The sequence below is a fragment of the Papaver somniferum genome, chromosome 10, assembly GCF_003573695.1.
Source record: "Papaver somniferum cultivar HN1 chromosome 10, ASM357369v1, whole genome shotgun sequence".
Taxonomy (NCBI): Eukaryota; Viridiplantae; Streptophyta; class Magnoliopsida; order Ranunculales; family Papaveraceae; genus Papaver; species Papaver somniferum.
The window spans coordinates 13672927-13696921 of record NC_039367.1 but is presented as its reverse complement, the minus strand read 5'-3'; the positions used below and the strand labels follow the sequence as shown (position 1 = coordinate 13696921).

General features: G+C 41.5%; 1 protein-coding gene across 1 annotated transcript; it reads left to right on the top strand.

Moving 5' to 3' along the window:
* The first annotated feature begins 6709 nt into the window (after positions 1-6709).
* LOC113317255 (peroxidase P7-like) lies at positions 6710-21713 on the top strand. The gene is made up of 3 exons (XM_026565400.1): positions 6710-6946; positions 20803-20992; positions 21160-21713. The coding sequence occupies exons 1-3, from the start codon at positions 6734-6736 to the stop codon at positions 21711-21713; spliced, it is 957 nt and encodes a 318-aa protein (XP_026421185.1). The 5' UTR covers positions 6710-6733.
* The last annotated feature ends 2282 nt before the right edge of the window (positions 21714-23995 follow it).

Below are 23995 nucleotides of genomic sequence, written 5' to 3'. Positions count from 1 at the left end.
ATAATTTCACAAAGAAACATTGATTTCAATGAATTTGCATAGACGAATTATTTTACAGAGAGAAGAAAGTCGAAATTAGGCTTTGAACTTTTAAATGACTTAACAAAGGCTCTGCAATCCATTGAATCCATTCCCGACACCATTCAAAAACAGCTTCCATTTCATATCTACCAAGAACATATGAAATTGGAAATTAAAAGCGAATAAAATTCAATCAAATCTACGAGTAATAGAGATGATGAGTCGTTGATATCGAATCTCTAATCAATTTTTAGATCGCAACTTGAAATTGAGAGTGTTGATGGTGGATTTTGGTTCAAGGCTAAAATTGTAAAGGCCAAACTTAATAAGCTGACATCCTGCAGAGGATAAAGCTTTTTGATAAGTGATGAATACTTCTTCACTTTATTAATTCACATAGAATGGAGCATGTGGCAACAATCCCAATATTCTGTGAATTAAATACACAAAATTCACCCAGAACGGAGCATGTAGCAACAATCCCGAGTATTCTGTAAATTTTTAATATTATTAATTAATGCACGGTTTGCCTAATATTTCTTGTGATGTTCCCGGGAACTCTCACTATTGGTGCGGCATGATGACTGAGTGTTTCTCTTGATAGAATAACATGAATATCCAAGTATCAATAATGAGGCATGCACGAAATACCCTGATGTGATTTGTAGATAGTGGTAAAAGTGGTTCGATTCCTAGACTTGTGAAGGATATTAATTAGACTTAAATTCTAATATTAAAATAGAAAACTCACTAAAAATTATAGCAAACTCAATCAAAGATGATATCAATACAAAAAGAAACACTGAGGCTAAGATTCCACTATTTTCCAAGTTCAAAGTGATTAAACCAATACTTATATTTATGCAATTTTCTTGTTTAATTTGATTCTAAAATATTGCAACAAGTAGATTTTCAAAAGTAATAATTGTAAATACCAAGTATGAAGCATCAAAAGTCTTAAAACTTAGCATACTCCATCAAAATAGATCACAATCACTCAAATAAAAATCATATTCAATAATAGTTCAAGGCAAATAATCATATAATTATTGCAAATAAAAAGATAAAATAGAATATACCACTTTTTGTTGGAAAAATAGCTTCCTCTATCGCCTAAGCAATGGGGTTTAGCTCCTCATATTAATCATGATCTCAAAATATGTGTTTGTTGCTCAAAAGATGATCAAAAGAGTGAAAAGTAATAACACAGACTGTTTGCAACAGTGTATTGGTGTTGCAGAATCACTGTTACAGAGCGAAATAGTCACTAAAGACCTAATGCAACCGCTGTGATGAACGACACATAGGTTCTGCTGTGAAACAACGATAGTTTTCTGCGACAATTGCTTGTGCGTCAATGTTCTTCGTGTTCTTCCTCTTCAGCAGCAGAATATTGTATTTTCCTGCAACTCGATCTCTGGAGCTCTGTGGTGTTCTAAACTTCTCCTCAGGTTTTCTCCTCCCCCTGTTTCGGTCCCAACATCCTATTTATATACACAACAACCAAAAATACCGATTAAATCTCTGGTTTTCTTTTCCAAAAAGGTCGCGGATTTTCTTCCCTGTTTTGATTAAAACTCTCATTAGTAAAGATAGGATATGATTCTATGCGTCCATATACTCTCTCAATCATTCACGTATCTTCCCAAATCATCAACATACTCGACAATGTTTCCACGTACTTTCCAAAAGCAAAGCCAATAAACCCGAGAATATGTCCCTTCTCTGTTTTCTTTGAGAACGAATGTTAATATTCTCACACGTCTTCTGTACTAATACAAACTCTTTTACCATCGCTGGTTTGTCGTCAATACTCATTATCAATCCAAGTTTATCCATTCCCGTGAATATCTATCACACTATCTTGCTCCAACACGATGCTGCAACGAGTTTCCCGCCAAAAAGCAAAAAATTCAAATGTAGAAGATGACGCCCCTTATCCTGCTGTTGGGTGCTTTTAACACTTAGGGTGTCCTGGGTGTAAATAACAAGTAGGTTCCCCTTAGTAATTGAGTGCCTCTGATCCAAATAAAGGGTGTCTTTAGTGATTTCCTCCCACGAGCGCAAATACCATTTTTTTTTGAGCCAATTTTCGCGCAAAAGCTTATTTCTCCAAAAACACCTACATAAACATAAAATAATCAAATAAGTATAAAAGCGAGCACTAACAATACACATAATTGGGATCAAAATAGACACATAAATGCGTCTATCAAATACCCCCGAACTTATTATTTGCTAGTCCTCGAGCAAAAATAAAATAAAAATCCTAACTCACTGTCGCAGGCATCGTCGATTGCATTTAGCGTATGCAATAAGCCTTTAAACCCCTAGGTGTCCCTAGTGGCGGAGTGTTGTCTCCGGAGGGCTTACCAGAGGTATACCCACAAAACCTTTATACTCCAGACCCTAGCTATCTACACAGAACCTTGGAAGGCACTAAAGAATCTCCTTGGTTGACATACTTATTGACTACAGGAGGAAGTACCCTGATGCGAAATTCCAATTGTTGTACACGAGTTTGCACTCAAGCATACTAAAATTCATATGAAGTGACAGAGCTCTACTCAGATAGTCGCACTATGGACATCAATATCCGGAGTCAAAACTAATCACATGGATAGATCCAGAAGATGGATATATAAAAACATAGATGGTTTTGATGTTTACTAGGTGAACGGTGTTTCTCATATCTGTCTGAAGGCCTCCGCAAAAATGAACCTATCCTAATGGACTAAGATACCGGTCTGACTAATATCAACACACTGGCATATACAAGGGTACCAGTGGTCGATAACCCTAACTCTAGGTCAACACAACTGGCATATACAAGGGTTCCAGTGGTCGACTTTATTGAATTTATTCCAGTTGGTTTGATGGTCTGGTCTCTTTTTCTTTTTCTTCTTTTTTTATTTTTTTTATTTTTGTATCTCAATCACTCTAATTCACCCTAGCATTGGTAACAACTTGAATCGTGAGCCCCACCTAATCACTTAGAGAAACATAGTTTAAAAACAAAACAAAATAAAAACAGAAGTGAAAAGGACTCAACGAGATATGGTGAAACTATCATGTTATTTCTAACACCTGAGCCACCTGAGCTCTGTGCTTTTATGAATAGACTCTTTAGATGTTGCCATCTAGTCAGATTGGTTCCTCAACTCCTACAACCAAAATGCTTCCATCCACTTAGATTGGTTAGTGCCATCCTTAATAGGGATAAATTTCTAGGCTCTGGAGTTTATTTATTGCAACGAAAAGGTAACAAAAAGTTCTACCCACCCCCAAACTTAAATCTAACATTGTCCTCAATGTTTCTAATCAAAGAACAGTACTAAAAATATAAGTAACATGAGGAAATAGTAAAGAGAGAAGTAAGAAAGATAGTACCTGGGTGAAGTGTAACCAAAAACCTACAAAAAACAAACTTTTTATGGTTGGACTCGTCAAACTAAAATTTCAACTGTAACTATATAAGGGTTGATTAGTCATTATTATTATTTTTTTTGATAAGGAACTTTTGAAATTACCATCTAATGACCGATTTTGTCCTATTATAACAACCCCTCTAATGGATTTCACAACCCTTATAAAAGGACTTGTCCTATTGATCAAATAAGGGATAGCTAGTGTATATCCCTTACCTTACCATATTGTCTGGCCTTGGTCATAATTAAATAAGGATGATTTAATTATTTTATGAAATCCTCTATATACCCCCAGAAATATTAATGACATCCTTTTATCTGTGTACCCCATAATTTATCTACCTATCCCGTCTGATCTATAAACTTGTATACCCCCGAACAGAGCAATAGAATTCTGCTGCTGCGATTGTAAACCCTATGGTTAATTCTCGCAAAAAACAAATAAGTTCAATTTTTGATGAGGTCTATAAAGCATAAGGTGAATTTGTTGATGGAGATAAAATTTTTGGAGTGGTTGAAGTAAACCTCTCATCCATATTTTTGTTCCTAATATCATTCAGGTTTGATTTTCTTTACCCTAAACAATCCTGCCGCTACTTTTTGGTTGATGGTTATCATGTGCTAGACTGATTGTAGTCATGTAGAGTACTTCTTTTATTGAAATTATGAATTGATAATTAGGACTTATCACTTAGCAGTTCATGATGTCCGTGGTCTTCAATGAGAATAACATTGGATCAACACTTCTTCTGATTATGATATCCATAGGGCGATATGACATGCTATTTACGTTTGATACAATGATTGATCAACGGAATGGAAAGAGAAACAATGATTTTATCTTTTCAGAAAAAATGATAGAGAGTCCATCGACGGATTGGAAAGAGGACAAACAGAGATTGTCTAGATAAATCCTTCTTGTTTACCCTACAATGATGTCATATTCTTACAATATTTTTCGCTGTAACTACTTAGCTAGTACTTTTTCGCTGTAACTACTTAGCTAGTACAAATTGATGTTTTTAACATCAACAACTACTGCACTCATGTGAAAAAAATATGAAAATATACATAAGCTTAATTGGTACTGTTGTTTAACACCCAATAAACGTTCAATCACAATTCCCATTTTGGTTTCCAAGAACAGAAGGAATTTCGCTTGATACACAAGTCCTATCTGTATACATAAGCCCAACAATCAATCCCTACTTTGTTGATGTATTTTGTTGATAAAGGGATTGGTGTGGGTGAAGCCCTCTGTTTTGAATAAAAAGTATGATAAATTTAGTTACCTACATGGTTTTTCTATGTTCATCCATAATATAGATATAACATAAAGGGATTGGTGTGGGTGAAGCCCTCTGTTTTGAATAAAAAGTATGATAAATTTAGTTACCTATATGGTTTTTCTATGTTCATCCATAATATAGATATAACATATTTTTAGAGGATATGAATATCAAAATTTTCAAACAATTTAACAATTTTCATGATAATCAAATTATAACTAACATAACTAATTAATGGGGTACCGTTATTATTTTTAGGGGGTATATAAAGGAACGCCCATAAACTGTATGGATGTGGTAATGGACCTAATGGTTATCGAATTTACTTCAAAATAACCTCTTTTGTTTTAGTTATCAGTCCCGGATTAAAATCGACGGACCCTAATCAAGGGTTCTTTTTTTTCTATTTAATTTTTGTTTAAGCTTACAATATCTTTAAAGTCGAAAATTAGTAAATTACATTTCCAATGATAAATAGTCTTAAATTGTTACAAGTAGTGAGCACGTACGACGCACATCGGTAACATTATTTTATTTTTTAATTTTTCCTTCCATTTATGAAAAAGTAGTACTTTCATTTTATTTTTCAATTTGGTTTATTATTAGATATAAATGAAAGAAATGAAAATATTATTTTTAATGAAACAGAGGCAATCTTTCGTATCCGAAGTGTTTGAGCGTCATATAGGCAACATGTAAAAAGTATACAGACTCTTCCAATTTACCTTTAAATTATAGCTATTTTTTGGAGAACTACAAATATATTAAAAGTAAAATTTGATATAGTTGTTTATACTCGTTGCGTAGGTGATTCAAAGAGCTTTTCAAATATATAAAATTCACAAAAATCCGACGTACCATTTGGAAGATATGAAGTTTGAAAATATTTATCAACATTTTTATAAAAACTGGCATTTCTATAAATAAACGATTTCATATATTATTAATTTTAAGTCCCTATTCTGTTAGGCATTTCAGTCCATATTGAGATTTATTAACCAAACGGTCCTATTCCGTTAAACATTTTGATCCATATTCCGTTTGATGAACCAAATTCTGTTGGATGAACCAAAAATGGATAAGGATTTTTGATTTTGCTTGCTTGCATTAAAGAGGGAGAGATAAACAGATGCTAAATCTTATTTGATGAAAACAGAGTAAATGAGAGGCGGGAGATTCCGAATAGCATTTAATAAATCTTGGCTAGGGGCAGAGCGGATCTCCAATCCATTTTCAAATCTTAGTTTATTTCGATCCTGGCGGACTAAGAAATAATATTCTTAGTGCCTAATGTTGCGACAGGATGCCATGACGCACTACCCGCTTAGTAGCGCGATCGAGTAGCAAGTACTCCCTCTGTCCCATCATTAAGTGATCTATTTGGTTTTTAATTTTGTCCCATCATTAAGTGACCTATATCACTAAACAAGGAGATATTTCTAAAATTATCCTTTTAATTGATTATAAGAAATATGCATAATTTGATAGGCATGTTTATATTCGTTACGTAGGTGTTTTAAAATGCTTTTCAATGGCATAAAGTTTGCGAACATCCGTGGTGTAGTTTGAGAGATAAATCATTTCAAAATTTCATTAATTATTATCCATAAGGATATAATTGTAAAAAATGCTTAAAAATCTCTTTTTCCTTGCTTGTCTTAAAATTTGTGCAAACTTCAAGTAGGTCACTTAATAGGACCGAGGGAGTAGTAGGTAAGGTAAGTCAAACATGTGTTAGATGTATCTGAAAAAGCAAACGCGTTATGCATCAGCAAATCTTGAAATTTCACCCTCCTTACTTTTGTTGCGATCCCACTGGGGTCAAACGGAATCTCTTTGTTTCTCTTTCAAGCCACACAATCTCTTACTCTCACCATCATCTCGTCTCTGCATGCATGCCTCTATAAATTGAGATACTTTCAATCTACACTCTCACATCTATAATCGCTTTTCAGTCATAATATTATTTATCAATCTTTTTTCCTTTTGGCTTCCATGGCTTCCATTTCTCTCTACCTAGCCATTGTATTCTCTTTTGTTTCTTTGCTTTTCTTTTCATCTCATGCACAGTTATCGACGAACTTCTATGCTACAACTTGCCCCAACTTACCCACGATTGTGCGTGGTGCCATGACCCAAGCTCTTAACGCAGATTCCAGAATAGCAGCCTCTTTGCTTCGCCTATTCTTCCACGATTGTTTTGTTAATGTATGTCTAAATTTTTAGTGATTTATAATTTTATATTATTGTTTTCATCAAGATCAGTACACTGCATAGTTAAGATCTTTTATCCATTAGTCTAGTTCTTACATATATGTAGTAGTGGTACGTAGTGCCCATCATGCATGTTTAATCCCAACGATATTAATCCTGTTAAACATATGTGCGTGACATTAATCCCAACCATCGTTTAATGTTTGATTGTCAGTGTGTACATATTTCATCATCAAACACGTGTATATAGGAAGACACGTGGAGAGCATGCGGACAAAGTCATCAAAACATGATGACACACGCCCACAGCCAAGAAGTCCGTCCCGTCGACGTCGGATCTTTGCCCGAACAAATCTAAGGGCAAAAGTTAAAGGATGTATCGAAAACACGATGTACTGCGGAGCACCAAATAACTCCCGAAGAGTTACTTTATCTCATCCCAAAAGAAAGTAAGATCAACGGTGAAGAGAAGGTTAACTGACATGGATGTGACAGGGGCAGAAGACACTTGTCTGACACGAGCATGCGTCTCAACTACCCGCATTAAACACTCTGAGCAGTATACGTGTCGATCAACCCGTGGAACGAACGAGGATTACTCTGCGTGATTAAGTAATGAACGAAGACCTCCGCGTGATGGACACAAAGCACAAGAAAATAAGGTTCCAACGGCCCTCAGAAATGGGTCCCACAATCTGACCCTATAAATACCCCCTCTCCACCAAGAGTAAGGGGGATCGAAAAGAAAGAGTGGAGAAAGGAGAGAGAGAAGAATTGTAAGTGTAAGTTTATCTTTTACAATTCACAAACCTATGTAAACTCCAAAGTCATTCGACTACCTCTGTAATCATCAATGCATAGGAAAAACGACAACCCCGTGGATGTAGGCCTTAGTGCTGAACCACGTAAATCCGAGTCTTATTTACATTTCAGTACTATACGTTCATTTGATACTCCACGGATTTTACTTTTGTACTACGTTTTCTTTATCTTCCTCTATGTGAACGTCTCTAGTGATGATATTAGATGAGGCTATGATAAACCCGAAGGTTTTGAGCCAAGGAATCAGTACAGTCATTTCATCAGTACGAGTGGGCACATAGAGTGCGAACATTGTTTGTGAACATATAGATGCCTTCGTGATTTACGTGTTCACAATTTGGCGCTAGAAACAGGGACTTCGTCCCGGTAAAAGATTTATCTTATCCTGTGATTTCATCTTAAACTAGCATATGATTGCTCTGCTTCATTAGCTCTGACAGTATTTATTTTACCATATTCAAAAAACGCACCCGTTATCTTCGTTAGCTCCGGCAGTATCTTCATTTATTGGTTAAAAGATTTACTACCTAGATCCATGAATTTACATTTTTTTATCTAGTACGGACATGTCTTTCCGGTGGGTTTTCGTAAATCTTCAAAGGATCTACAAGCATTTTTAAAAGGGATCTTCTCGCGTTTCCACGTACTTTCAATGAATCCACACTTTTAATAAGACTTTAGCCCGTGTATTTTAACTCATGTGTTTTAATCGAATGAGCCCCCCTAAGAGTTTTTTCTGTGGCCATCGGGCAGTTTTTCCCTGTCTTGGAGTAAGGTATTTCGCAAACTAACCCGATCCGCACGAACATTTCTATTTCCCGCTGTTTGAAATTCTCCTGTGCAGAAAGAAAGCGACAAAAGGACCCACTATGGAAAAGATGCAGGAAGCAGGAAAGTCCAAAGCCTCGTCAAAGGAAGCACCAAGAACAACCCCGGTCATCACCCGAAGCAAGCAGAAAGGGGACAAAGCCAAAATGACTAGTCAGAGGCAGGATACCGCGGAGATTACTTCGCCGATGAATGCTAACTCCGTTGCAGCCGCGGCTCTCAGAGCAGCGGCGACAAAGTACAGTACGGCAGCGGCAACCCTGAAGGCTGCAGAAGCCAGCAAAACTTTTGCTACGAATCAATTTCATCATCCAAAAGAAAAGGTGGATGAATCCAGAACACATCAACCCGCGCAGCCGCCAACCTTCGGAATGCCATCAACAAACGATCAGAATCAAACCGTGTCGGCGGCTCTAACACCGCAGATGGGCACTCAGCCCGATTTGGAAAATCCAACAATCGAAGCTGAACCTCTACCACCTTTAGTACAGACCGTAGAAGAAGGCGGCACCATGGCCGTAGTAGCACGAGCTGGGACTCCCAATCAGGGGTCAAACCAATCACATCGATTGATGGCTAAGCTTGAAGAGTTGAAGAAGAGCCAGCAGGTTTACGCAAATACTGTAGCTCTGTTGGACAGAGAAAACCAAGATTTAAAAGACCGGATTGCCCTAAGTACGAAGACCAGCCAACAACTTGATGAAGCCAATTCAAAGGCACCAGAACCTAATCGAGACCGAAGAGTCATCGTAGCAGCTAATGGAGACGCGGCTAGGGGAAGTAGCGCGTCCGACCCGGATTCTAATGACGCAGAGTCAGAATCACACGAGCAGAAGAGCGTAGGGCACCACGCGGATGGAAGAGCTGCGTGATGAAATGATGGCCGAGATCAGGCAGTTAAAAGCTAGACAAGGCGGGGGAAGGTTAGAGGAGGTCATGAGAGAGGCTAATTCCACGCCCCTAACTCATCGCCTGGCCAACACCCCTATTCCGCTGAAGTGCCCTGTCCCGACCTTCGAATGCTATGACGGATCCAGTGATCCCGCTGCACATATTCGGTATTATAACCGTGTTTAGCCAGATGGAGTCAGAACGACGCCGTACTCTGTAGATACTTCCCATCAAGCCTGAAGGGATCGCATTGTCTTGGTTTGATAATTTGCCGCCGGACTCCATCCACTCCTACGACCAACTCGCAGAAAAGTTCTTAAGAACTTACATGTACAACAAGGCTGTTAACACCGGAATGGATAAGCTCTTTTCGCTGGCAATTGGCTACAAGGAAAACAAGGGAATACACTAACAGATGGCACAAGATCTGCCAAGCCATAGGAAGTGTGGACCCAGTGGTAAGTATCAACTGCTACAAGTGGGGATTAGACCGAATGAGTCCACTATTTGTTGAGATTCATGGAAGCGTGCCTAAGACAGAGGAGATCTTCGAATAATTATTGAAAAGCACGCTCGTCTTGAAGAAATCCAGCGTGAAAACCCGAGGGCATCCGCAGAGGTCTCACCGTACCAATTCCGCAGAACAAACCAATGGGGTCAAAAGGAATAGCTCAGTGGAACGGCCCACGAAGAAGGAAGGAACGAAGGGATGAACGACGAAAAGACGATCGAAAATTCGAAGATCAAGTTTACACGAAGCTCAATGCTAGCTATGCCGGATCCTGCGAGAGATCAAAGGAAGGGAAAATTTGGAGTGGCCATGGTCTAAGGGAAAACAGCCCCTAGATCCGAGAAGTCTAAAGATTACTGTGAATATCTGCTTCAACGGACACCAGACCGAGAAATGTAAAAACCTCAAAATAATGATCCAAAAATTGATTGATGCTGGCGAACTCAACATACATACGAAAGGAGGTCACCGAGGACAGATCCAAACGAACAAGCAGTCCAACTTCCGGAGGGGAACCGCACAATCAATACCATCTCGTGTTCTGAAGCCGCAGGGCCCTCACTTACACACAAATAGGAAAGAGGCTACGGAAACAGTTCGAGGACCACTGCGAATTGTATAAGATTGATGGTGTAGAAGTGGACGAGCACGAAGAGTGGATGGACTCACCTATTATCTTCGACGCTGAAGATATCGAAGAAGATATGGAAGACCATAACGACCCCTGGTCCTGACACTACCAGTGGCTGGATGTAACCTCAAAAAGATCCTCATAGACGGGGGAAGCTCAGTAAACGTTCTATTCTACGACGCATTCAAACGAATGAAACTCCATGAAGAACAGCTGATGACCTCTTATTACACCATCTACGGATTCAATGGGGCACCCACGAAGCCATTGGGAGACATCGTGTTGCAAGTTAACGCCGGACCCATGAAAGTAGAAACACGATTCAGCGTGGTTGACGCCCCATCCCCCTACAACGCCATTATCGGACGAAAGTGGTTACATAAACTCAAGGGAGTGGCGGCAACTTACTACCAATATCTCAGATTCCCTACACCTGAGGGAGTGATGGAAATCAAGGGAGATCGGGTCTCTGCAAGAGAGTGCCAAGCCACTCAGGATCGTATCAACAACGAACAAGAGCAGCAAAAAACCCGAAGAATTAAAAATAAAGAAGCCGCGAAAGAAAAGGCCATAGACCTGTTCCTCAAGGAAACCACAGGGAGGGGTTTGACAAAGGATGATAATGTCCTAAACACAGAAACAGGTACTTCAGCAGCCAAAAGGACAAACATACCAAATAGCAATCAAAGAACGTCCCAGTCCTCGGGGATCCGAAGCCGGTGTTCACACCAGTAGAGCCCGTGAAAGAAATCAACATAGGAACGGAAAAAACCCGAAGATGATCAAAGTAGGGACCATAATGGACGAAAGAAGAGAAGATTCCTTAACCAAATTACTTAAAGAATACGCGGATGTATTCGCCTGGAAGCTAGGAGATATGCCGGGGATTGACCCGAAAATAATCCAACACGAGCTGCGCATCAAACCAGGCACGCCACCTTTCAGGCAGAAAATAAGAAAAGTTGCACCGGAGTACCATAAGGCAGTGGAAAAAGAACTTCGGAAACTACTAGAAGCGGGGTTCATCAAAGAAGTCAAGTACCCTACATGGATCTCCAACATGGTCGTCGTTCCTAAGAAAAATGGAGGGGTTAGGATATGCATCGATTTTACTAACCTCAACAAGGCATGTCCAAAGGACAGCTATCCCCTGCCAAGCATAGATCAGCTGGTTGAAGCAGAAGTAGAGTAGAAGGATACGAAGAGCTGTCTTTCATGGATGGATATTCTGGTTACAACCAAGTAGCCCTGGCAGAAGAAGATCAACTACACACACATTCTACACCCCACATGGCCTTTATTGCTACTAGAATGCCCTTTGGACTTCGAAACGCAGGGGCAACATACCAAAGAATGGTCGATGCTATCTTCAGGCCATGGATGGTAGTACCTTAGAAGTCTACGTTGATGACATGCTCGTCAAAAGTAAGCTGCGCAAAGATCACCATCAGGATCTGAGAGATATATTCGAAGCAATGAGGAAGCATCACATGAAAGTAAACCCAGAGAAATGCACCTTCGGTGTCACTTCAGGGAAATTCCTCGGATATCTGGTAACAAAAAGGGGCATTGAGGTAGACCCAGCGAAGATTCAAGCCATAGTAGAAATGCCATCCCCGAAGAATTTAAAAGAAGTGCAGAAGCTCAATGGGTCCATAGCAGCCTTGGGCAGATTTATTGCCCGATCCTCGGACAAATGCAAACATTTTTTCAATATTCTCAAAAAAGGGAGTAAGTTTGAATGGACCGCAGAATGCGAAGAGCCTTCCAGAAAATCAAAGAACACCTCGCTTCAATTCCAATCCTGCAGAAGCCTGATCCTGATGAGGTTTTGGCATTGTACATAGCAGCGACGGAAGACGCAGTTAGCGCAGTTTGGTCAAAACCAATACGAAGATAAAACCTATCTTATGTCAGTAAGACCCTCAATTCTGCAGAAAGGAACTACACGAAGATCGAACAACTTATCCTAGCATTGGTATGGGCTACTCAAAAGCTGAGAACCTACTTCCTAACTCACTTCATCCGGGTCCCATGCAAAGCACCACTGGAAGCAGTCCTTAAAAGCGCAGGAAAAGTGGGCAGAATAGCCAAGTGGAACACCCACCTGGATCAATTCAACATTCATGAAATTCAACATTCCCGAAAATCCCAAGTTTTGGCGGATTTCTTAGCAGACCTCCCCCTGGACAACGACGAGGAGATTGAGGGAATACCAGAAGCCGAGGAAGAAAGCAAGGATCCAATGGATATCCTCGAACCCGCGAGTCAAAGACAATGGGAAGTCTTCGTCGATGGTTCCAAAAATAAGGAAGGAGCAGGAATAGGCATCGTCATCACCACCCCAACCGGAGAAAGGATCGTACAGGCACTCAGGTTAGAATTCAAAGAGCATACTAACAACATCGTCGAATACGAGGCAGTCGTACATGCCCTCCGTTTAATAATAGAATGGGGGTAACCGATGTAAGACTGACAAGTGATTCGCAGCTTGTCATACGGCAAATAGGGCTCGAGTACAATGTGTACGAACACCCTCTCAGCTTACATGGCCTTGGTCCAAACATTGGCATCACAAATTCCAAACATCAAGTTCCGGCACTTATGCAGAAGGGATCTCAGGCACGCGGATGCCCTAGCATATATATCCATGCTGAAGGACAAAAGCGTCGAAGCTATTAAATAACAAGGGTATACGAGCCTTCGATTGCATCACAATTCTCCTTCGCTACCAATCAAGATACAGTGGAAGAAAATATCGAAGACCAGGTAGGAGAAGACATCCATAACGATTTTGACGAAGAGATATCCTGTCAAGAGCAAATCAAGACGAAGATTTCAGCAACGAAGATGATTGGAGAAGGGTGATCCATGCGTTTCTCAAGAAGGAACTTACCCGCGGATCATAAACAAGCCAGGAAAATACTCTCCAAAGTAGGAAGATATGACCTTCGGGATGGAATCCTGTACAAGAAATCCTTCCTCGGACCGTTACTACGCTGCTTGTCCAGGAAAGAGGGGCATCGAATTCTAAACGACATCCATTATGGCGACGCAGGGAATCATAGCGGCATGAGATCACTAGCCGACAAAGCAAAAATGCAAGGATATTACTGGCCCACAATGATACAGGATGCCGCAAGAATGTCCCGACGATGTGAAGAATGTCAGCGTTTCGCCAAAAAGATACACGCGCCAGCAACAACGTTAAATTCTGTAGGTAGCCCGTGGCCATTTGCAAAATGGGGCATAGATATCGTCGGGCCTTTCATCGGGATCAGGGAAAAGACGATTTTTGATAGTAGCCACGGACTACTTCAGTAAATGGGTGGAAGCTAAAGCCTTAGCCAGGATCAGAGACGTGGATGTGTTTACTTTCATATTCCAAAACATCATTTGCAGGTTCGGCATACCAGCAGAAATCGTGTCCGATAATGGTAAGCATTACAAGGGAAAAATATAGACATGCTCTTCGATACTTTCAAAATAAGGAAGAACAAATCCACCCCCATATACCCTCAAAGCAACGGACAAGCGGAAGCCACTAACAAGACCCTCGCCCTTATCCTCAAAAAGCAATTAGACGAACATAAGGGGCGATGGTGTGAACAGTTGCACAATGTGTTATGGGCATACAGGACAACACGAAGATCTGCCACTGGGGAATCCCCGTTTCTCCTCACTTATGGAGCTGAAGCGGTCATCCCAACAGAGATCCTCATGCCAACCACAAAGACGAAGCATGGGAGAAAAATCTCACAACAGACATGATGTTAGAGAGATTGGACGACCTGGAAGGAAGAAGGGAAGCAGCATTGCAGAAGATGGAAAATTATCAACGAAGACTAGCAAGGGAGTACAACAAAAAGGTAAAACTTCGAAATTTTGTAGAGGGGCAGTATGTGCTAAGAACAATCCCACAGTATCAACGAGAAAAGAAATGGGGAAAGCTAGCACCTACGTGGGGAGGACCTTTTATAATACACGACATTGGGGAACGGTTCCTACCATCTTCGCAATCTGAAAGGCGAGGTTCTCCGACATCCTTGGAATGCTAAGTGGCTCAAACCATACTACCCATAGGTGCAACGCAGCTTTGCATCTGCGTGAAGAATCCCAGAAGAAGAAGGCAGCGTAACCGCTCTACATGTTTCTATCTCTGGACGAGGAGTAGCAAGCCTCAACCTATCAATCAAACAAGCTTTCTGAAATTCGAGTAAACAAAACTAATCAACAATATTGGGGAAAGTAGTCAACCTACAATCTCTCAGGGCTCCCATCAGTGTCCATAAGTGTAAGACCGGGGAGAAGGCACCCAGCAGAAAGAGATACCCAACCAATCTTAAGGCAACGGGTCGACGGAATGGGTGTATGTAAATATTTTACCCCATATCCTAGAACGTTGCCTCGACCCCCACCGTCTGGGAATCCTCTGGCCAAGGGTTCGCCAGCGGGGGTGACAGGTCTCAAGACGACACGAAGGTACTCCCTTCGGTATCGCACCCAAACACTTAAAACACTCTTCTTTTGTTTTTAGTGTCCTTCCTCACAATGCTTAAAATAAACAACAAACTGATATTGCAGGTATATCAAAAGAATGATCCATTTCATAAAGATTGGTTACAAAAAGCGGCAAGGCCAATACAAGGAAAACACATCAAAAATATTCTTTTTACAAAATACTAGCAAAATAACGGACGGCTAATGATGCCGCGGTCTCTACTTAGATGATGCCGCCCCATCAACAGAGTTGTTCCGAAGAGTTGAAGGGACGCTCCCACCAGATGAGGGTCCCGAGGAGGAGGAAGGTACTGGACGACGCGGATAGCTCTTCACGAGGCCATGCTCGGTCTTTAGGCCAAGCTCAATCTTCTCCAGCATCTTGTTTGTCTCCTCAGCCAATTGACACCGAGCCTTATGCATAATAACTGTCGTCCGCTGGTGGGCTTGGGATAACAACGAAGATAAAAGATTCACTTCTTTAGAAGCAACACCAACGGCCTCCTCGCGGGATGCCGTCAAACTCTTAAAATGATTAGTCTGTTCTTCCTGCTGCGCTAAGAAAGATTGAACCTTTTCAAAATTTTCATTTGCAATGCGGAGTTGTCCCTCGAGCTCTGAAAAAGACAACACAAGGGAGTTAGCACAGAAAAGACAGAATCACACTCGACGAAATAGGGTTATACCTTCGACACAAGCCGAAGCCTCTTCATACTCATTAACAAACGCATCTCGCGCTTCATCAAGATAGTCATATTCCTCGGATAATTTCTTATAATCTAGTTGAAGGTTGGTGAGAGTAAATTGACTGGCATCTAATTCTACCTGCTTCATCGAATCCATGTGACGAAGGTGGTTGACTTCGTTGTTTATCTCTGTTACCCCTTTGCTAAGTCTGTACATACATACTTCAAGATTCCTCTCAGACTCAGCCTGGCGGGCTATTTCAGCGAGAGACCGCAAGGGCTTTGCTGAGAGCCCCAACTTCGGCTCTGGCATCGTCCCTTTCTCTAGTAAGGCACACATACTCCTTAATTCCCGGAAAAGGAAGGGAGCGAGCCTTTTGTAATTCCTCTTCCAGAAGATGTATTCTAGACTCCAACAACGAAGTACGCTCACGGGATTCCCGCAGATTCTCACGTGTCCACAGCAGCGTACCATTGAACAAAGTACGGTCATGATTATACAGATTCTGCATATCAACCATCTGAACATGCCTTGCGCGCCATCCCTCAGCTCGAGCGTCCCACTTTTTGGCTTCGCTCTTAATTTTTCGACCAGCTCTTTGATACGAGATTTTTGCGGGCCCTTTCGTTTCGAAGCCATATCAGCTCGGGGACGCCACCCACTGAAGATAGGGTGGGGAGGCTCAGACAGAACAACTAAGTAGTAGAGAGGAATTACGAGGGATAAAAGATGAAGAAGAACCAAACCTGTGAAAGCTGAAACTTGGCCGCGAGTTTGCTCTAACTCAGCACGAACGGCGGCAAGCTCTGAACGAAGACCAGCCTCCGCTTCAAACCTTTCTTTCTCTTTAAGGCTTTTCTTCAGTTCTTCTATCTCCACCTCAGCCGCAGATAATGCCTTTTCTCTGTGACGAAGCTTAGCCTCCAGCTTCAAAGATTTCGCTTTAAAGAATTGATACAGCACATGGTTACAATGCTCACTCCTCATCATCTACACGTCAAACGGCAAACATTATTACACCGAAGGATTCAATTGTCACGAAGAGATACGTACGAGACTTACCTCCAAGACACGCTGCTGGGGAAAACCATATTGGTACCCATCGGCTATGGCCATCATGTCAGCAACAGAAGAGGGAGGGTCCGATACGAGGGTAGCCTCTGGAACACTCAAGCTTTTCCCCCACATCTCAGCAACACGCGCCTTGGGAGATAGTTCCATCATCCGACGGGTATAAGCATCGGAATCTTTCTCACCAGCAACCACCGGGGCAGGGTGAGGAACAAACAGCAGACTCTTTTTCTTGAGCCAATCCATTATGGCATCCTCACCCTCAAACATCAGCGAATGAGGGAAATCCTCGGACGGCAAGTCAACCACAGACTTCCCCTTGCTGACATTGCCCCATCGGCACAAGTTTCGGCATCACCACGCGCATTATGATCATCCGCGCCCTCATTTGAACAGCAGCATCTTCCTTACCAGAACCCCGAGCACATCCCAATCATCATTGGGGGAAAGCAAAGAAAAGTCTTCGGGAAAATCGAGGGCATCGTCAAAGAGTTCCCCGCGGAATATATCCTGTCAAACGAGAACTCTTGAGAAATGGTGGGGAGAGTTTCCGCAGCCTCACCAGCAGGAGCAGACATGTCCGCGATAACACTTCGTCAGCCACCCGGCGTTATTCCTCCCTACAACACCATCAACCCCGCACCAACCTCTTCCTCGACATCAGGAGGGGAAGTATCAGTGCGTTCTTCCCCATCAGAATTTCTTCATCCTCGGCAAACTCTTCGTTCACCGGACTGGTAACTTCTTCATGAACCTCAGCCTCACCCGTTACAATGGTAGAAGACTGCTTGGGCCCAATCTTTTTCTTCTTCGACACCTGCAAACCAACACACGTTCCACAAAAAGAGTTATTTCTTCATAGTTTGATTTTCAAAAAAGGAGGGGCGCGGCCAGAATCTACAATTACCATACCTTGGCAGTAGTGGCACTCTTCGATGGAAGTATAGCACCAGAACCTTCCTCCTCGTCTCCTTCAACGACGTCGAGAGCATAAGGAAAGTTCATGCCTTCGAAATTTAAACGCCAAGGACAGAAATCTCCATAACGAGCAGGAGGAGATTCACGAGGCCTGCTGCTCTCAGAAGGACGCCAACCGCGCGGACCGGGAATCCAACCATACGCCCAAGGACCAACAATTTCAATAACAGTGGCGTGCCACTCATAATCATGGTCACGCTTGATCCTTTCGCGCGCGGGAAAAAGTTTCCGCTGACTCGACCCCTCGGTGCCTGGAACATATTTCAGTTTGGCATCGCTCACCTCACTTAACAGACGAATTTCGCCCCGAGGAGCAGCGAGGTTCCGAAGGCTAACACTCCACGGTTTACGGTTCCTACTATTGACATAATCCCCAAAGGAGTTGTTGAAGTTTTCAGGAGTATACCATTCCCTCTCAGCGGGATTTGGAACGTAACATGTCATCGTCGTCTCCCCCTTACTCCGCAGATAACATTCCCTCAGTGCACGGAGATAATTCCCCGATAATTGCGACACGGAACGACTGTGAGTATTGGTGGAAGAGCCTTCACGACCAGACACATCGTAATAAAAGAATCACCAGACTTGTACAACGGCAGCATAAGACCCGCCTCGAAGGCTCCAACCGTAGTCAACAGGTGAAACTCATCAAACTGATACTTCGAGATGAGCTCGTAAGTAATATCATCCTCAGGGGCATAGAAACGAACCTCGAAGGCTTGAAGCTCATGCTTTTCCTTGAAAACTTCAAGGTCAATGTGCTTGAACGTGACTTTCTTCTTGCTGACCGAAACGCTGCGTATCACCGGGCAGCTCATCCTCTTCCGCGGGATCGGACGAACCAACAAAAGCTTCGGAAGCTTTTTTCAAAGGAGGATTCTTAGACGATTCAGTTCTCGGCACACCACCTTTGGAGTTCTTCCCTTTGAAAGAAAGTACTGGAGGCGGCGAGGAGAGGGTGCTGCACGGGCGCTACAGAACGAAGAGGAGGAATATCGAAGGCGCCACCACGAGGAGGTGTCTGCGTACACCTAGAGTCATCACGAGGACGAGAAGCAACAGACGCAGCATATCGAGACCCGGAAGGACTCTTCGATGGATCCCCTTTCCTAGGAGGAGAGGCCTTCGTCCCAGAGAAGAGACGAAACTTTACTTCCGCGGGGATCCATTTGAGACAATCTAGAGAGATCTCCCCCAGGTGGATATGTATCAGACTCTTACGAGGAGGGGATCTCGGTAGACTGGATGCCGGAGTTGGATAAGGAAGCCGCGGACGGTCAGACATGGCTGCGAAGATACAACATAAACAAGTTAGAACCAAACACGAGGACATCACCAAAGATCAAAAAACCACAAAATTAGCAGTTCATCTCAATAAACCCAGAAACCCTAAAACTAGCATACATGCTTGAATTCCCCAAAACCCTAAAACCTTAACTTAAAAATCCAATCAAAACAAAACAATGGCCTCCTCGACTTGAGAAGAAGAACAGGGCAAAACTAGCATACATGTATCAAAAGATGTTCTTCATCACAAACAAGGGACGACAGCAGCAGAAAATTTACAATCAACACAACTTAAAACAACAGAAAGAAACGAAGAAAAGAAACCTTACCACCACAAAAAAATCCCGAAAGAAGACAACAAACCAGAAACAAGAAGAAGAAACGAGCGTGATTAATGCTAGGGCAGAGAGAATTTAATGGTTGAAGAACAAAGAATGAAGACTGACAGGGAGAATGAAATTAATTTGTGGAACGTTGAATGAAATTAATTTTTCTCTTCCTTAATATACTCGAAAGAAAGAGAAGGAAGTTAAAGGAGGAGGGGAAACGTGCCCATTAAATGAGCAGTTAATGCACAAGTAAGAAACATGCCCAAGTATCTAGGAGAAGTTATTAGGAGAGAGGAAGAATATGTAACGTCTGTTTTCTTCAATGCTCCCACTAAACACTCAAGCCCGAAGAAAAGGGGAAAATTGTGTGTACATATTTCATCATCAAAAACGTGTATACAGGAAGACACGTGGATAGCATGCGGACAAAGTCATCAAAACATGATGACACACGCCCACAGCCAAGAAGCCCGTCCCTTCGACGTCGGATCTTTTCCCGAACAAATCTAAGGGCAGAAGTTAAAGGATGTACCGAAAACATGATGTACTGCGGAGCACCAAATAACTCCCGAAGAGTTACTTTATCTCATCCAAAAAAGAAGCTAAGATCAACGGTGAAGAGAAGGTTAACTGACATGGATGTGACAGGGGCAGAAGACACTTGTCTGACACGACCATGCGTCTCAACTACCCGCATTAAACACTCTGAGCAGTATACGTGTCGATCAACCCGTGGAACGAACGAGGATTACTCTGCGTGATTAAGTAATGAACGAAGACCTCCGCGTGATGGACACAAAGCACAAGAAGATAAGGTTCCAACGGCCCTCAGAAACGGGTCCCACAATCTAACCCTATAAATACCCCCTCTCCACCAAGAGTAAAGGGGATCGAAAAAAAAGAGTGGAGAAAGGAGAGAGAGAAGAATTGTAAGTGTAAGTTTATCTTTTACAATTCACAAACCTATGTAAACTCCAAAGTCATTCGACTACCTCTGTAATCATCAATGCATAGGAAAAACGACAACCCCATGGATGTAGGCCTTAGTGCTGAACCACGTAAATCCGAGTCTTATTTACATTTCAGTACTATACGTTCATTTGATACTCCACGGATTTTACTTTTGTACTAAGTTTTCTTTATCTTCCTCTATGTGAACGCCTCTAGTGATGATATTAGATGAGGCTATGATAAACCCGAAGGTTTTGAGCCAAGGAATCAGTACAGTCATTTCATCAGTACGAGTGGGCACATAGAGTGCGAACATTGTTTGTGAACATATAGATGCCTTCGTGATTTACGTGTTCACAGTCAGGGTTGTGATACTTCAATCTTGCTGGATGACACATCGACTTTCACCGGCGAGAAGAACGCAGGACTGAATGGAAATTCTGCACGTGGGTTTGGAGTGATCGACACCATTAAATCACAGGTTGAAGCAAGCTGCGCTGGTGTTGTATCTTGTGCTGATATACTTGCTCTGGCCGCTAGAGATGGTGGCCTTGGTCAGTATTATTCTAGTTCCAATATTATAATGTATCGGATTCAGACCGCAAGTTCATTTCCAACTCAAATCTATCTGGTTTCACATATTTTCATATATATATATAGATACACCTTGACAATTGATAATTGAGTAATTGAAAATTAGTTAATGATGAATTGTAGCAAGGTGGGCAATCATGGACAGTGCCATTAGGAAGAAGAGATGCAAGGACAGCAAGCCAGAGTGCTGCAAACAACCAGATACCTGGCCCTTCAAGTAGTCTATCAACCTTAGTTTCTATGTTTTCCGCCAAGGGGTTTACTGATGCAGAAATGACTGTTCTATTCGGTTCTCATACCATAGGTCAAGCTGGTTGTACCAGTTTTCGTAACCGCATTTACAATCAAGCCAACATTGATCCAGAATTTGCCACCACCCGAAGGGCAAACTGCCCCTCTACCAGTGGCAGCGGTGATCGAAACTTGGCTCCACTTGATATCCAAACCCCAACTCGGTTTGATAACACCTACTTCCAGAACTTGGTCGCTCAGCGCGGGTTACTAAATTCGGACCAAGTCTTGTTTAATAACGGATCACAAGATGCATTGGGTCGAACATATAGTCAAAACAATGCTCGGTTTCTTGCTGATTCCGCAGCAGCAATGGTTAAAATGGGAAACCTTAGTCCAGCTTCAGGCACCCAAACAGAGATCATAACGAACCGCAGGATAACTAACTAATAACTTAAATACTTAGAGCGTCCACAGTGGGCGATTAAACCCAAATATTTGGTCTTTTGAACAGACGTAGTGGAACGTACTATCGATCAAATTTTGATCGACGACTAAAATCCAGAGCATATTTGGTCTGGGACCAAGACTAAACCCAAATATAGTCGAGCGTTGGTATAGTCCACGCCCCACCACCAGGCGGACGTATAGTACACGTCCCACACCAGGCGGACGTATAGTCCACGCCCCACATCAGGCGTTGGTATAGTCTACGCTCCACATGGGGCGTACGCAAAGTCTACGCCCCATTTTTGTTTTTTTTTTAAATTTTGTATGGGGCGGGCATTATACCCCCGCCCCATTCTTTACAAATTCAAATTGCATGGGGCGGGCTTAATACCTCCGCCCCATTTTTTCTATTTCTTTTTTATTATTTTCTTTTGAATCTTTCTTACTCGGGCGAACGTATAGTCCCCGTCCCATACCAGGCGTTGGTATAGTCCACGTCCCACACCAGGCGAACGTATAATGTACGTCTGACCAAATTTAGTCTTTCCACCGTAGCGTCACACACCAGACTAAACCCAAAATTTGATCTTTGGTTATACTCGCACCACTGCAGTTGCTCTTATTCTCTTTTATCGTCCAATTCTGAAGTAGCAGTTACATGGTGAAACAAGCCATTTTTGTCGGTTTAAATGATTCAATGACTGTATGTCTCTTCTACAATAATGCTTCAATAAAGAAAGTAAAATGATTGCAAAATAAGGTCCGATATTTATGATTAGCTTTATTTACTTAGTTTCTGTCTGCTTGGCTATGACTGTGGACAAATTGCTCCTATATACTTACGTACAATCTGGCCCTTACATGCATCTAGCTTCTACGGCCTCGTTGAAGTGATTGTGCTGCGCATACATATCGCAGTTACAAGTTAACAAATGCCAACCCGGGTTTGGTTCTACTTTGTCAAGACGAGGTCTCCGTCTCAGTAGCATTAGTGAAATGTTATTTTGCCTCGTTTTTTTTCAAAATGTCATTTACTTACTTTTAGTAGGTGTCTGAAACAATTATTAAAAAGTAGGTGTCTGAAACAATTATCAAAAGTAATAGTAGTACCCACGGGGTCATGATTGATGACCTAATGACAATGAATCTCACCCTATCCATCAACTGTGTTTCTGTTTTGGGTGGACTTTGGAGGGATTTACACTGTTATACTTTTAAGTCTAGAATTGGTCCACTGATTATGATTGAGTATATTGGTAGGATATACATTCCAAGTTTCCGACTTTGAGTCTGTTGAGAATTTCAATTAGCTACACCCTCCAACTCTCAAGAAAAATCAAAATTGTATCGCTAACCATTTAATGCCTTTGGAAAGATTAAGATGTTAATTGACAAAAGAGTTCAGTTGAATTAACTAAATTCAAACGTTCACACTTATGAGCGTAGGGGAGTTACTAGTACAACGGTTATCACTGTGGGAGGGCCGGCCGAAGAAGAATCTGAAGATGGAGTTTGTCTGCGATTATTTTTGTCCCTTTCAGAAAAAATGATACTTTCGTTTTATTTTAAAAAAATTAATATTTTCGCTCCGTTTCAAAAAAAAAAATGATACTTTCTCAACGTTTTAAGAAAAGCGATAGTTCCGCCACGTTTCAGAAATGGAGCGAAAGTATCACTTTTTTTGAAACGGAGCGAAAGTATCACTTTTTTTCTGAAACGGGGCGAAATATCACTTTTCCTGAAATGGAATGTGAAAGTATCACTTTTGCAGAAACGAAAAATTAGTTGATCCATAAACCAAAATGTGGTTTACATAATGTGTTATGCATCATTTGTGGTGGTTTAATAGCTATGCATTTAATTTTCGAAAATTGTGCTTAAAGTGAAAGTATCACTTTTCTTGGAGGGAGTACATCGTTTTGTTAGTCGTAATGGAAGATTAGTTGATGCATAAACCAAAATATGACTACATAGAGTATTATGTAACCTTTGTGGTGGTTTGCAGAATGGATATACATCGAATTTTCTAAAATTGTACCTAAAATGATAAATACCTGCGAATTTTTCATAAAAACTCTAAATTTGATATTGTTGTTTGTACTCATTGCGAGATTTTTTTTATAACCTTTCCAACGAAATACAATTTGTAAAATTTCAAGGCACTGATTTTTAGATATGTTATATTAAAGTTTGGTTCCCAATTATACCGTTAAAAAAATATGATACATAAGGAATTATAATACAGTTTGACACTTATATCTATTTGCCCTTCCTCTTTGATT